At 41.5% G+C, this 14,529-nt stretch overlaps 1 protein-coding gene across 1 annotated transcript in view; it reads right to left on the bottom strand.

Moving 5' to 3' along the window:
- Positions 1-1,069: 1,069 nt before the first annotated feature.
- The window catches only part of LOC113569395 (uncharacterized), a 37,099-nt gene continuing 23,639 nt past the window's right edge, over positions 1,070-14,529 (bottom strand). Inside the window, exons 5-6 of the mRNA XM_081722184.1 lie at positions 1,259-1,460; positions 1,070-1,104 (exon numbers count right to left, since the gene is read on the bottom strand). Coding sequence (XP_081578310.1) covers positions 1,070-1,104; positions 1,259-1,460 — 237 coding nt within the window. The remainder of the gene's footprint in view (positions 1,105-1,258; positions 1,461-14,529) is intronic.

Raw genomic sequence — 14,529 nt, 5'->3', positions numbered from 1 at the left:
ACACACACACAGGAGCAGTGTGTGGATGTGTTATACTACACCTGTGTGGCAGGAGTGTGTGCTGCATCTGTTTCCTTCACCACACCCCTCAACACTTTAACCAGATAGAGTGCAGCACTGAGAGAAAGAGAGCGAGAGCGAGACACAATATGAATCACAACCATCTAAACATCTAACAAATTAACAACGTGCCTCTTGCCCCTCTACCTCTCTGCAGTAGTGTTTCCCACAACACAGCTGGTTCCTGTCACACACACACATATGCACACACACATGCGTGCACGCACGCAGATATGTACACACACACAAGTACACACACATACATTGAACAACAGGGGCCATCACTTTATCACATTTGCTGTGGCTTTTATTTTGTAATTTTACTCTACAGCAAGCGTGTTGGTCTTCCACAGCACTACCACATTTAAAAACTTTGTAACAGGAAGTATTTGTGACTAATAGTAAAGCAATCTGGAGGTGAGATTAGCCAGTCCATTTATTCAACACAGATTAACAGATAATTCCAATTACCATATATTGTCCTAAAATTAGCAGTACAGCATCTGTTTCATCACACCATGTAGTGTGTATAGCTTGTTTACTACCAGAGCAGGCATTCATTCATTCATTGATTCATTCATACCAGAGCATTCTGCCTATGTAGAATGGGGAGAGGTGCATAGCTACTGTTACTCTGGGACGCTCAGAGAGAGGCGCATAGCTACTGTTACTCTGGGATGCTCAGGGAGAGGCACATAGCTACTGTTACTCTGGGATGCTCGGGGAGAGGCGCATAGCTACTGTTACTCTGGGACGCTCAGGGAGAGGCGCATAGCTACTGTTACTCTGGGACGGTCAGGGAGAGGCGCATAGCTACTGTTACTCTGGGACGGTCAGGGAGAGGCACATAGCTACTGTTACTCTGGGACGCTCGGGAAGAGGCTCACAGCTACTGTTACTCTGAGACACTCGGGAAGAGGCGCACAGCTACTGTTACTCTGGGATGCTCGGGGAGAGGCGCACAGCTACTGTTACTCTGGGACGCTCGGGAAGAGGCACACAGGTACTGCTACTCTGGGAAGCTCAGGGAGAGGCACACAGGTACTGTGTGAGAGCACTCATTTTCAGTGAGAGCAGTCATTTTCAGATCATCCAACAGGTGTGTGAATTTCATTTGTCCGTACTTTCACTTGACTTTAAAGGGTTAAATAGTACATATGTGATCAGTGTTTATTATTGGTGTCATCTGTGTGTGTACCTGTGTGAAAATGAGCTCTACAAGCTCCTGTAGCAGCGTCTCCACTTGTGGTCACACAGTAATTCCGCGTGGACGTGATGTCATCAGTGTATGACTCAAAGGACCCAGGTGATGGTTTCAGGTGGCTGAGCACGTGCTGGATCCAGTCAGCCAGAGAGGACTGTGCGTAGTAGTCCTCCGAGCCATCCTCACACACGACATCCTGCCAGGCAGGCCACATGCAGAGCTCAGGAGCTTGTGTCAGTCAGCACACACGTGCAAACATAGACACTTAACAGCACAATAATGTTGTGAAGCTCTGATCCATCGCCATCTCACCAATACCATAGGAAAATGCGAAACCCTCAAAAGGTCAAAGTCTTAGTGAGCAGCTGTTTCTCACCTGGTATGAGTAAAGGCACATCTGTGAAAACGCCCAGTTAGCATAACAATAAACAGTTAGCCACCCAGATAAAAATAATTTTGGTTTGGTGCTTCTATAACAGTAATGTAATAAAAATAGCTAACTAACCATAAACTTGACATCGTGTGTGACCTGTTTAACACAACAATGTCATCTGAACAAGGTTAATTCAGATATATGCGGCTGCGGTCGTTACCTTAACTATATATAACTGTTCAGCTAATGCTAGCTAGTAATATAGTAAGCTAGTGTTAACTGCATAGATAGCTCTCATAGGATAATATTCATGAATATTAGGACAGCTACACGGTTATCTTAAGTCTAACTAACCTATAAGATACCAATATTCAGCAGAGTTCCGAATAAACGTTACTTTCAGTTTCCTGGCTACGATATTTTAGCTAGGCTGGCTAGCTTTCTTATACAGGCCAGGTGCTAACCTGGCTAAGATATTTACGATGGGATGATTAGTTAAAATTATGAGTTGTGTCTAGATATATAACCACAGCCACAGCGGTTCCTGTAGTTTGTGGCTTTAGCAGGTCCGTTAGGAATACCGCCACTTATGCGAAATTACTGTTTCATGCAACTATTTCAGACTATTATAGAGCTTCAAGTAGTGATATATAGTGAATTGAATACACATTTAACAGCATATTGCCATCCCATTACTCCAAATTTCTACTGTAAAAACAACTAAGTCATACTAAAAGTAACTACATAAGAGAGTGTATTTCACGAATTTAATGGATTAGTTGATCTGTTTATTTTATAAAGATTCAATATGTGCTATGTATTTAGTGATCCAAAGAGACATTTTACACAAGCTTGCCATCCAAATACTCCAAATTCCTACAGTAAAAACATTGCTGTCATATGTTGAATATGTTGCAAAGTGTTTTCCAAGAATATCACAGTGAATTGATAATTAGATTTTTTTTCATGTGATCTCAAAATATACTATAGTGAACTGATTAGCTATTTGCACAGTATTGCTCTATATTTTATCCACCTTCATTATGAGTAGCTAAGAAAGTGATCTTTATAAATGTCGTGGATTTAACAGAAAAAGGGAAGGTTTGAATTTCCAAAAAATGAAACTTTTCTGTTCTACATATGCCTTAACACACATTTTCTTTAGGTGCATTAGACCCAAGATATGATTAATTAAGATGGAGAACACATTTATTTTAGATTTTTACCTAAAAGAACAAGAAACCCCTATGGATGATCACAACACAAGATGTAGGCTCGCGCCGAAGCCTTCAGTGCAGATGTGTGACAGCACGGCATGACGTGCACCAGATGTTATGACCATAAAATGGGGTTTACCGCACGTGGGTGTTTACCACAAGTTGGGGTTTAGCTAAAGACACACTCCTAGCTGGATAACACCTCAGCTTGTGTGGTTTTATCTGCTTTGATCCACCAGAGTGGTGAGTAGCTGATATGTTTACAAATAAACCCACCAGAGTGGTGAGTAGCTGATATGATCACTGAAATTATGTTAGCAGGCCATTTTGTGGCAGGGCTGAAATGCAGTGGCTTGAATGCAGTAATTTTTGTGATTGTTAATTTTCATGGTAAGGAATGACTTTGCAATTAATTGCAATTCATCTAATCACTCTTCACAAAGTAGAATGGAAATTGCTACCATAAAAACTAAAGCAGCAACATTTGTGAAAACCAAAATGTGTGCTAGTCTCAAATGTGTGGCCACGACTGTATGCTTTATGTTGTATGCTTTCATTTGATTCACGTGCTGACAGTCTGACTCGTTACCCTTTAAAGGTATCACAAATAATATAATCTGCTGCAGATCTAATTGTTTTAAAAAATTGTATGATGCCTTAACAAGCACCTCAAGTCTGATGAACATACCACCATAACAGAACTCCAATCTTTAAAAAAAAGTAAAGACATGAAGGCTGAGGACAGTGTGGTAGCAAATCCACATCCACATCCATAACAAACATGTGCCCTGACCACCAGATCAAAGAGCCAGCTCTGTGGCACAGAAGATAGAGTAGCCATTTAACCTTCCTTATTGATGGTCTTCATTACACACCCATTAATGAGACCATATACAGACACGCACAACAAAAAAGGTGGTGGCTACAGAAAACAAGTGCAAGCACATCTAGGTCTTTTGGCTTTAAGTATCAAGTAAGTTTCAAGTATGCCTTTTACCTATCCAATCCCAGATAAATCTCAGATTATCAGGTTTTGTGCTTCAAGTAATGCAATGTGGCAAGATTAATGACAGGATATGCGCCTGAAGTTGTATGCCTCTGGAGAATTCTGCTATGGATACCCGTTATGTAAAGTATTGTAGTCCTTTGGAGAATACCGCTGTTGCTATAATGTAAGGTGTTGTAGTCCTCTGGTGAATACTACTGCTGCTATAGTTACTTCTGTTGCTGTAATGTAAGGTGTTGTATTCCTCTGGGGAATACTGCTGTTGCTATAGTTACTTCTGTTGCTATAATGTAAGGTGTTGTATTCCTCTGGGGAATACTGCTGCTGCTATAGTTACTTCTGTTGCTATAATGTAAGGTGTTGTATTCCTCTCTGTGTGTGTGTGTGCGTATACTCGGTCATTAAAATATTTTAAACTAGAAGGTTTAATTACCTTTGCGGATTGTCAACTTTCATTATTAGGTTTTACACATGTGAAGTTTACAGCGTGCACTGTTTCTGATACACGTTAGCTTGATTTTTGTGTGGTTGAATGAGCAGATAAATTGATTAAAATCTAAAGGGAAAAAACCTTGAACTGTGCAAGGTTTAGCAGGTTTAGCAAGTTGATATTGATGTAGAGATGGTACTTGTGGCATAATTATGATGTAATAAAGGGGCTGTGAAGTCACAGAAGCTATCACATTAATCACGCCTGTCACCATTCCCATAGTACTCATTTGCTTCGTTGCTGCTTATTGTAATTGGCTGAGGTCTGTTACCCAAAAACTAAAAGGCTTATCGATCTTTAGAATTCACATCAAAAGACGAGAGGCGCCAGTAGATATGGAACAGAGGAAAGGTGGCTGCACAAAGCTGCCACCAATAAGACCAAACCACAGTGCTCAGAAAGCAAACAATGTTCAGGTACGTGTATACACATTTTATTTAAATGCTGAAATGAAGGAGCATGTGTTTTTGAATCTTTAAATGATATGGGATACCTTAAAAATATTTGTACTGGTGCCTCAAGAAAGAAACAAATAGAAATACATTTTTAGTACATTTTAATAAAACGTTGTTTGGCTATGATGGAAGGTTGTGTATGGTTATGTGTGCTTGTGTGTCAGTATGTAGATTCTTGTGTGAAAAATACCTTGTATACTTTGTTTAGGCTCTTGATGTGGGTGTGCACAGTCCAGAAACTAGAGGCAGCACACATTTTGCTCAACTTGTTCTACCTCCAATCAATGGTAGCCATCCACTACCATTTCAGAGAAAAAAAGGTAAAGAACTATAAAGTCTATACATTCTAGAGAAAATTACATGGCAATTAATTCCTGTTGGTTTTTAACACATGGTTTCATATGAAGAGTCATAATATATTTTTAAACTGAGCCTTCTCATCTGAACATAGCTCAATTTCAAGAGGGCAAAATCAGCTGTCGCCATCTGTTAATTAATATAACTGGATGATTCTTTAGTATAACTCTGCCCTGTAATTTTAGGTTCAGATGAGCAGCTGCAGAAGACTGGTCTGGATGGATGTCATGACATTGAAGCTTCCAAAGAGCAGCTGGAGATGGAGAGATGTAACCTTGAAGCTGAGTATAAGGAACACCAAGTGCTTCTGCAGAGCCTCCTGTCAGAAAGGGATGAACTCTGCCAGTTGAACAGCGAGCAGCAGATGATAATAGCTGACTGGTTGGAAAGGGAAAACGTGCCAATGCCTGTGTGTACAAGGCGGAGTCGCCATGGCTACCAGGACCAGCTAAAAATTCTAGAGGACCTAAAGTTGCAGTGGCAGCGCAAATCACAGCTCTACCAGCAGCATGTTGAAGAACTCCGGCCCCGGTGCCAGGAGAAGAAGAAGCAGTGGGACTGTGAATATCAAGCCTTCATCATGATGATGCAAGAAGTAGTCGTTGCGGCTCTCGCCCGGCGGCTGGGGAAGCGGGCAGCTCTTGTTGAGGTGAAACGGCTCCTTGCAGCTGAGCAGAAGACGGAGAATAAGCTCACTGCTGCAAAAATACGGAACCTTGCGCTGCAGATGAAGGTACAAAGCCGGGAAGAATCTATTAGAGAACTGGAGGAGATTACAAAGTGTGAAAAACTGAAGTTTGAAAATGAGAATTATAAGACTATGATCTTGGAGTATGAAGAGGAGATTATTCGAATAAAGAAAGGAATTACCAGCACTAGAGAGGTATGACGTCCTGTTAAACTCAGTAGATTAAGACTAATGTGGGTGCAATTTCTGTTGATTTTTTAGACAGCCATGGAACTGTCAAGTAGACTTGAAAACATAACAAGACCCATCCCATAAATCCCACCACAAAACTTGGAAATTTTGAGTCCCCATTTAAAACTGAAAATGCAATAAATTTATTGCCACGGAGTAGGATGGAAAGATGTATTGTACAGTAGAGTCTTGAATGCATAGAAAATAATCTCAGTATTGTGTACCTCCACTCTCAGTTCCAATCACATCTCAAGGAAATGATCAACTTTGTGGAGCTGGAGATCCAGGCCAAACTAGCCAATCTGGCCAAGATAAAGGCAATGATCGGCAACAAGCGGAAAGCTCTGGCAGGGGTAATGATAGCTAAAGACAAGCTGCGTGCAGACAATCTGCGCCTGTACCAGCACTGCAGCCTGCTGAGAAACAAGAAGCTGCTCCAGGATTTTGAGAAGGTGAAGGATGCATGCGAGGACCTGCAGAGCCAACTAGACATTCTCAAGAGGCAGCATGAAAAGCTCTCTGTCAAGTGTAGCACAGTAAAGAGCAAGCTGAAGCAGAGCAGGCCACTGCAGCATTGTGTATAACACGGTTGAACACACACGTGTACACGTATATACACATACATGCTGTACGCTCTTTGTGCAGAGCTAAAATAAAAACAGTACAGTTATATTTGAAATTAGTGCTGTGCCTTTTATATTTGAAAGTTGACAAAATATCTGATATATGTGTGTTTGTGTGTGTGTGTCTGTCTGTGTGTGTATATGTTACTTTCCAGGGAATAAAACTGTCTGTACATGTTTAAAAAATGTCAGAATAAGAAGTCAGTATAACTTTGGGAAGGAAGACTATGTTCCAAACACAAGTCACTCGTTGTCTTCCAGTGAATCAAATAAACACATCAGTATAATGGATTGTAATTGACATGGTTTGCCAGAATTGTACGTTTAGTATTCATCTTTGAAGAATTACATAACTTTTGCTCTCTTAGCCTTCATCTTTATTCAAGGCTTTATGACTTATCTTGGGATATGCATCAAACCTTACCAATGTACTGCTAGTCAGATTCTCTCCACCTAGTTCCACAGTTAAATTGTGCCAGATTCTGACATCGTTGTGCGATTCAACACAGCTGGCATGTACACTATTATAGCTGTAATTAAGGGAGCCATTCTAAAGGCCACAAATTACTGAAGAAAATATATCTTACATTTAAGGAGGGAGACTCAGAGCAGAGTTCTACTGAGAGAGCAGCTCCGTCACTTCTTCATCCAAAAGTTCAGTAGACAGGCGAATCCCAAAGTTACAAACATCTATGTTATGCTAATTTTTGCTGATACGACTTCAAAACCATCCCCACTCTAACCAATTTCTTTGGGTTTGCCAGTAACACTAGTTGACCATAGCATAAAGATAATGTTTTGTTCTGTCCTATTTGTTGATATTTCAAACTCAGTAGTAAGAAAAGGCAATACACAGTGACCAATAAGCAATAAAAAGTTAATGAAAAGCTACAGACACACTGTTAAATGGGCTCACCAAGATATTTATCACCAGAGACCTAGAGCCCTAAACACTTGCCCAAGTCATTGTTTTGACTTATCTGGTTCCTAATCAGATGATTCATACTATAGATGGCCAATCTGACCCAGGAGTACATTTCACTGTGCATTATTTTTAAAACCATGACAAAAACAATACAGTTTTCCATCTAAGTCACCAGCCCAGCACACAGCCAGTCTCATCGATGGAGCTTTCATAACTCAGAAAGGACCAGCTCAATAACCCCTTGGTGCTAGATGCTATACACAGATGGTGCACTGTCTGAGCTGGATCTAGACTGGGAAATGAAAAGTAATTAGCTAGTAATAGTAAAAGCATGGACTGAGAGATTTATTGAGTCCATTCTCTCTGAGGCATTTTCATTATTTATTGCCTAGCTAACAAATCTGCAGAGACATCCGAAGGCCTCTGAGTACAGCTTGATATGTTGAATGTTTAATAATGTTCACTGTTATAGTTGTATGTGATTGCCACTTGTGTTTTCCGTGTTTAATGTTAATAAATGTTTCACAAAATCAAGGTAGTCTGTGTGTCCTGGCCCATGCCTTACGGTGCTCAGGCCAGCAGCAACATTACAGAATGACCAACCACCACAGGACTCTTACTCCCTCGGCAAATGACGGACTTCCTAGCAGGAGGTGCGTGAGTTAATGTCTAAATGTAACATTCGTAACCATTTTTGTCTACCTTGTGTTAATGTTAAAAATTGTTAAATGTTAAGTGTCTCTATGTTCACTGTTTGTGTTACACGGGAGTGCCACTATAGTCTTTACGTTTTATGTAAATAAATGTTTGTCCACGTCGAGAGTGTCTACGCTCTGCTCTACGCCCTTCGGCACTCGGACCAACGCGGTACAGAATGACCAACCACCACAGGACGCCAGGTCCTTCGGCTAAAGATGGACTTCCTAGCGGGAGATGCGTAGGCACCCCCGCCCTGCTGCCTGGATCCCAGCAGATTGGGGAGAGGACCGTGACTGGTGTCTATGTCCACCCCGGAAGTGGAGGGGTACACCCCCAAGAATTTCTTGGGTGTTCTGGGGGGGGGCCTCGAGCCTAGGCCGAGGAAGACCGAAATGCACCACAACAACCAGAAAGAGGGCGGTTGGGTGGACCCATCGGGATCTCCAGCGGGCAGAGCTGAAGCCCATGTCCCTTCCCTTCAGTGGACTCACCAGCGAGACTGGAGGGGTCTGCCCAAAGCCCCGGAGGCAAACCGCCGCTGGGATGCTCCTAGAGTGGCAGGCGAGTGGAGGACCGTTGGGGGAGGTAGCACGTCTGGAACCGGGGCGGACGTGCACGCCCGCATGTCCATTGAGGCCACGGACACATACAAGGTGCCTGCGCAGACAGCGGGCACCATGTCACAGCGCCTTATGTGTTTGTGTGTGGGCGCTATTGTTTGTTTGTGTTTACAACTTTTGTACATCTACAGGCGTAACGTTGTTGGGGGCATACCGGACTGCCCTGAGAGAGACAGAGAAACTGCCTTTCTCCCAGGCGGCTGCTTGTGTGTACATGTACACGGTGTCCTGAGACTCGTGTTCACTGGAAAAATGCGTCGGGAGCCGTGCCCCTTGGGAGGAGGTTCTGTAACAGAACACTCGCCTCTCGCGAGTCATGTGGTTTGGCCCGCCACGTGCAGTGACAGGATCTTTGTTTGTATCTACGCCTGCACACACCTGCACCTTGTTTGGCTTTGTGTATTTAAACCTGCATCAGTGTGTGCAGTGTTGTTGGTCATCGTTGATGTAGCATGTTGTTTGTGAGTTAATGTCTAAATGTAACATTCGTAACCATGTTTGTCTAGCTTGTGTTAATGTTAAAAATTGTTAGTGTTAAGTGTCTCTATGTTCACTGTTTGTGTTATATGGAATGCCACTATAGTCTTTATGTTTTATGTAAATAAATGTTTGTCCACGTCGAGAGAGTCTGTGCATCCTGCTCCACACCCTTCGGCACTCGCGTTACACTGAGAGGACACAGAATCTCTATACTCCCTTATGTTTTATGTTATTAACATGTCTAATTCAATGTTAAAAACCTCTTTTCCCTGTAAACACTCTTTTTATTACCTCAGTATATACATAGGTTGTGTATATACACAATATGAACACAGTATATATATGTATATACACAAACACAAGGTATATATACACAATTACAAATGAGAAGAACAGGTGAGAACAATGAAGTAAGGCAGAGAATACCAGACAAGGGGCGACAGAACTGGCATCAAATAATGTTCCAATCATTCTTTAGGGAATCTGTCAGTCACATATGTTATGTACAGTATCTTCCAATGAAAATTAACAAAAATCAGCCTTTGTGTACTGTTATTCACGTCACATATCTCTATATGTATTTCGGTTGTGGGCCTCACTGAGCTTGACAACATAGGTTTTTCTGCAGTTGTCAAACGTTTTAAGCTGGTTGTAGACATTGCACCTAATCTGTGAACTTTTCAACAGTATGAAACAAACTGGTCTTTTTTCTGTTTTGTTTAGCTTCACTTTTTGTGGCTCAATTGGCTAAAACTCAACAAAAGGAAGTATGATTGTGACCCAGTCTGAAAGATGGTCAGAGATAAATAAGGGCTGATATATCAGTACAAAATTGGGCTTATGTAATGCTTAGACATCCACGGTCAAATTGTTTTCTCAGTCATTAATTGCTGTTCTCAATGTCTTGTCAACTTGATGTTGTATTATGTGTTTGTTTTCTGCTACAGAAGAAGCTGACAGATTTGGCCAGTGCAGTGTAGAGAGAAACTCAAAAGGATCCACCTGTCACTACAGAGGACTTTCATATTGTGGTTGGTAGTGTTTCTAGCTATGAGATATGGTTTTGGTGAGTCTTACACATAAAAAGCATGTAAAATGTGTCTTTTATGTATATGGTGTAACATGCATATTTTATATGTAAGATCATCTTCAAAAACACTAAGATAGTACAAGAACACGTGGCTACTGAGTCAGTGAGTTAATTGAACTCCTCAACAATCTAAACTTCAATGAATGTTTCATACCATGGCACTGCAGATTAGGAGGACCTCTGTTGGCCAGAAGAGGGATTGCTGACACATTGACTATATGATTAAAGACATTATGAGTAAAGAAATTAATTTTAGTTTGCACCTGTGGTATCTGAGTTACCGGCATTTTTGAAAAAAGGTCAGAAGTGTCTATCACTGAAAAACCAGGTAAAATATATTTGTGCCAAAATAAGACCAATAATAAGACATCACTCTCCGACATCTACATATGCATTAGTGCTAGGGTCTCACTGGGAGGAAGAGGAGGCTGGCTTCGGACACGCTGAGAAGCCTACCCAGACACATCCTGCTGGATGTTAAAGTCAAAAGCAGGGTGCCCGTGAGTCAGACGCTCTGGGAGCTTACTCGGCACGGGAGGGAGAGGTTTCAGGGCCAACATGGGAGTGTTGGACTGGCCAACGCTCAGGTGCAGAACATCCTGTTCCTGCTTTTTGTTCCTTGCATTGTACCCGTAACGAAAAATGCAGCCCAGCCTATTAGTACTCAGCCTTTATAGTCCACAGTGCTAATAAGGTAAATATAAAACCCGGTAAACTCAGCACTGAGTCAGTGTCTGCTGATTCAACTCAAAAAGTTGAATACGGGTCTGGGCCATGAGGCCGGGGCTGCTGAGGACTACGTCCTAGATGACACTGTAGTCCCTCATGACAACAACCCACCTGTTCACCCTGACGATGGTCTGACCGGCCAGGTGAAGTGGACAAAGCGCCAGGCACACGGCCTGGACAAAGTGGCTGACGCTGGGCCACTGAGCAGTCCAATTCTGTCCAAAAGGTAACGAGAGGAAGAGACATCGTGCGCACGCACGTCTGTGGAGACAAAATACGACATGCGCACGCATACATCTTTGACAGGCTACTTAGTTGAATCCCTAGTCGATACCCAAACTGTAGAAAGAAGAACACACACATCAGTGCCACATATAGAATAGTACCGACACGGTCGCGGTTTGCTTAGTGAACACTTACAATGAACGCGGTACACCGCTGCACGTCTGCAATACAGACAATACAGCAATACGGTCGATCTCGAGTTGTGAAGCACCACTTCGGACACGCATGCAAGCTAACTGGGTGTGTTTAATCAGCCATTTTAATGTCATCTAGCCAGACAGTCAGACACACTGTATTTTATACATAAATGACCGAGACGAGCGACCGATTTAGCGAGCTAGCTCGGTCGGTCGGTTGTGGCTGCTAATTTCGCCCATTAAATCTCACTTTTACATTCTTGACGTACGTAGACGGGGAATAAAAGCCAGGTAAAGAACCAGACCGTAAAACCTACCGAAAACGGATCGAAGGGCTAAACTTCAGACAACAGGAGAAACCGGCTGTGCTGATCTCCACTGTAATCCGGAGACAGTCAGCTGGTGTTCGGCACCTTTTCCAGTCGCGCTAGTTTACTAGCTAGTTGGCTAACGTACGACAGCTTTCTTTCAGAGTAATCTAACAAAGCGGATGTGTTCAGATTCCACTCATACTGAATAAAATGTACTAACGGTCATAAAGACGGTGAACTACCATAGCGTTGTTCAAGCATAACCCACTAATGCTAATATTCAAGAAAACTACTGAAAACACATCTGCTAATGTTGATTTCTAGCTAACGCTAGTTTAGCTGCACTGTAGCTACAGTACAGTACAGCATTGACCTGTTCCAGCCTCTCCATCTGTATTTCTCTCCAGTGTCTTGGCTGTTTTGTTTTGTTTTTTGATGATTTTTGCCCTGGTTTTCTCTCTGAACTGTGAACTCTCTTCTTCTTTGTGTACTGTGAGGACGAGCGTCAGGTGCTGTGCTGATCTCCACTGTCATCCAACTCCACTGTCATCCGACTCCAAACACACCTGTACCGGCGTCTCCTCATTAGAGGCGCAGACCTGAATGAACTCCAACGTCCACGAACGCTCCACTGTTGATGGTTTATATGAAATTCACAAAGAGCTGTTTGTCCAGAAAATATGAATATGTCTGCTGAATATAAGCATACACAATATATAAAAATATTTGGATGTATTACTCATTGCATTGTTAAGTTTAAAATCTTGTACACTCGATGAGAATCTGGAATGCCATAAATTCCAGTATAACAAATGTAAAGGGGACACATCCGGTTTTAATTGGACCAAAATGCCGAAGAAATTGAGGAAGTTGATGGAGGGCAAAAAATAAAAAAAGGAAACATTTAAAATGTATAAAGTGGCTGCAAAATAAGAAAGTACTACAAAGAGATTAAATGCGATCTTTGTCGTCACAAAATGAAACTACACAACAGCGACTGCTGGGACTGATGTGAATGGTAGACTAACGAGCTTACTTAGATGTTTTAGTGTAACTTTAATTTACAACGTATAGGTGGGAGCAGCTAACACACGCAGGCTTATATGTCTTACTTTATACAACAAGTGTGGACTGAGTGGCCATTTGAACTGTAATCAAACAGATTTTTGTTCAGCACATCTAGATACTTTCTGCAGTGTGGAAATACTTTAATGGTGCAACCGCAAACATCCATGTGTAACAAGCAGGTTAATTGGTTTTATTCAAATCAAGTAAATTGTTTGATTAAAAGAAGCAAAATAACCAGAGCAGTTCACATGACCAAATTAACTTAATTAACAAATAAACTTTACAATTTTACTGAGTACATTCAATATCTTACTAAGTGTTAAATACATTTATTCACTTATTTAATCAATTTAGCACCATTATGTCCCTTCAGGTTTTCTCAAGTTTCTTGTCAAAATTGTCTAAGAAAGTGAGAGAGGCTTGTGTGGTGGCGATGGAAGAACTCAGAAGAAGGAAAGGAGGATACAGACAGTTCACTGTCATAGATGAGAGTAACTTCAGGCATAAAAGAAATGCAGGTGCATCTTTTATGTGGGTATAGAATTTTGTATAGTCTTAATAATGTATAATGGACATACAAGTCTTCATGCTTCATACTTGTAATTCTTTCATCTTGTTAATAGTTCTTAATTAATGTAATAATGCTTTACTTTTTATGTTACACGGTATGGAAGAGGGCGGATGGCTGGGGCGTTGTGGAGGAGGCAGTGGGTCTCTGGGATGCTGGGTGAAAATGCTGTCCACACTAAACAAAGAGAGCCAGTTCTTCACCTAGTTCAGAGAAGGTCCAGAAGGGAACTAGTGCCACTTATCATTCGGCATGTAAGGAGGGGATCCACAATCCTCAGTGGTGAGTGAAGTGTCTACCAGCAGGCTCTGTCTCAGCTTGGCTACAGACATTACACAGTTAACCACAGTATATCATACATGGATGCTCCTACAGGGGCTCACACCCAGCATATAGAGAGGGCCTGGAGAACATACAAGGAAACTGTTTGGAGGTTTAGAAGCAACTGGACAGAGGAGCTGTTAAAGGAGCACTGGACAGTAATAGAATGGTATGAATGGCTAGCAAAAAAAACACCATAATGGCCCTCTAGGACGATTCATTCATGATCTTGGAAAGAAGTCCTACTGTGCATATTTATTAACAAGCACATTAGTCTGAAGACATTAAGTCTTTTTTTAATGTGTGTATTTTACTGTTTATGTGAAACCTGTTCAAATAAAGTTAAAATACAATTTCAAATGTGTTATAAATATGTTAATGTATAGTCATTCTGAATTGTCATGTAATTCAGGGTTGTTCATTAGTGTCACTTTAGTGAAATTCATGGTGAAGTACTCTTTTGAAATGTACAGCAAATAGTGATGATTAAACATTAACTAACTTTTGTTCCTAGTACTATACAGAACAAAATACTGTTGCTCCTTTCTTGTCTTTTTGGTACATTTTGGTCAAATCCTTTGGATGGTGTTAT

This window comes from Electrophorus electricus, chromosome 1, assembly GCF_041902795.1.
Source record: "Electrophorus electricus isolate QZ-2024a chromosome 1, ASM4190279v1, whole genome shotgun sequence".
Classification (NCBI taxonomy): Eukaryota; Metazoa; Chordata; class Actinopteri; order Gymnotiformes; family Gymnotidae; genus Electrophorus; species Electrophorus electricus.
The sequence above is the reverse complement of the archived record's forward strand: the minus strand, read 5'-3'. Positions and strand labels throughout refer to the sequence as shown.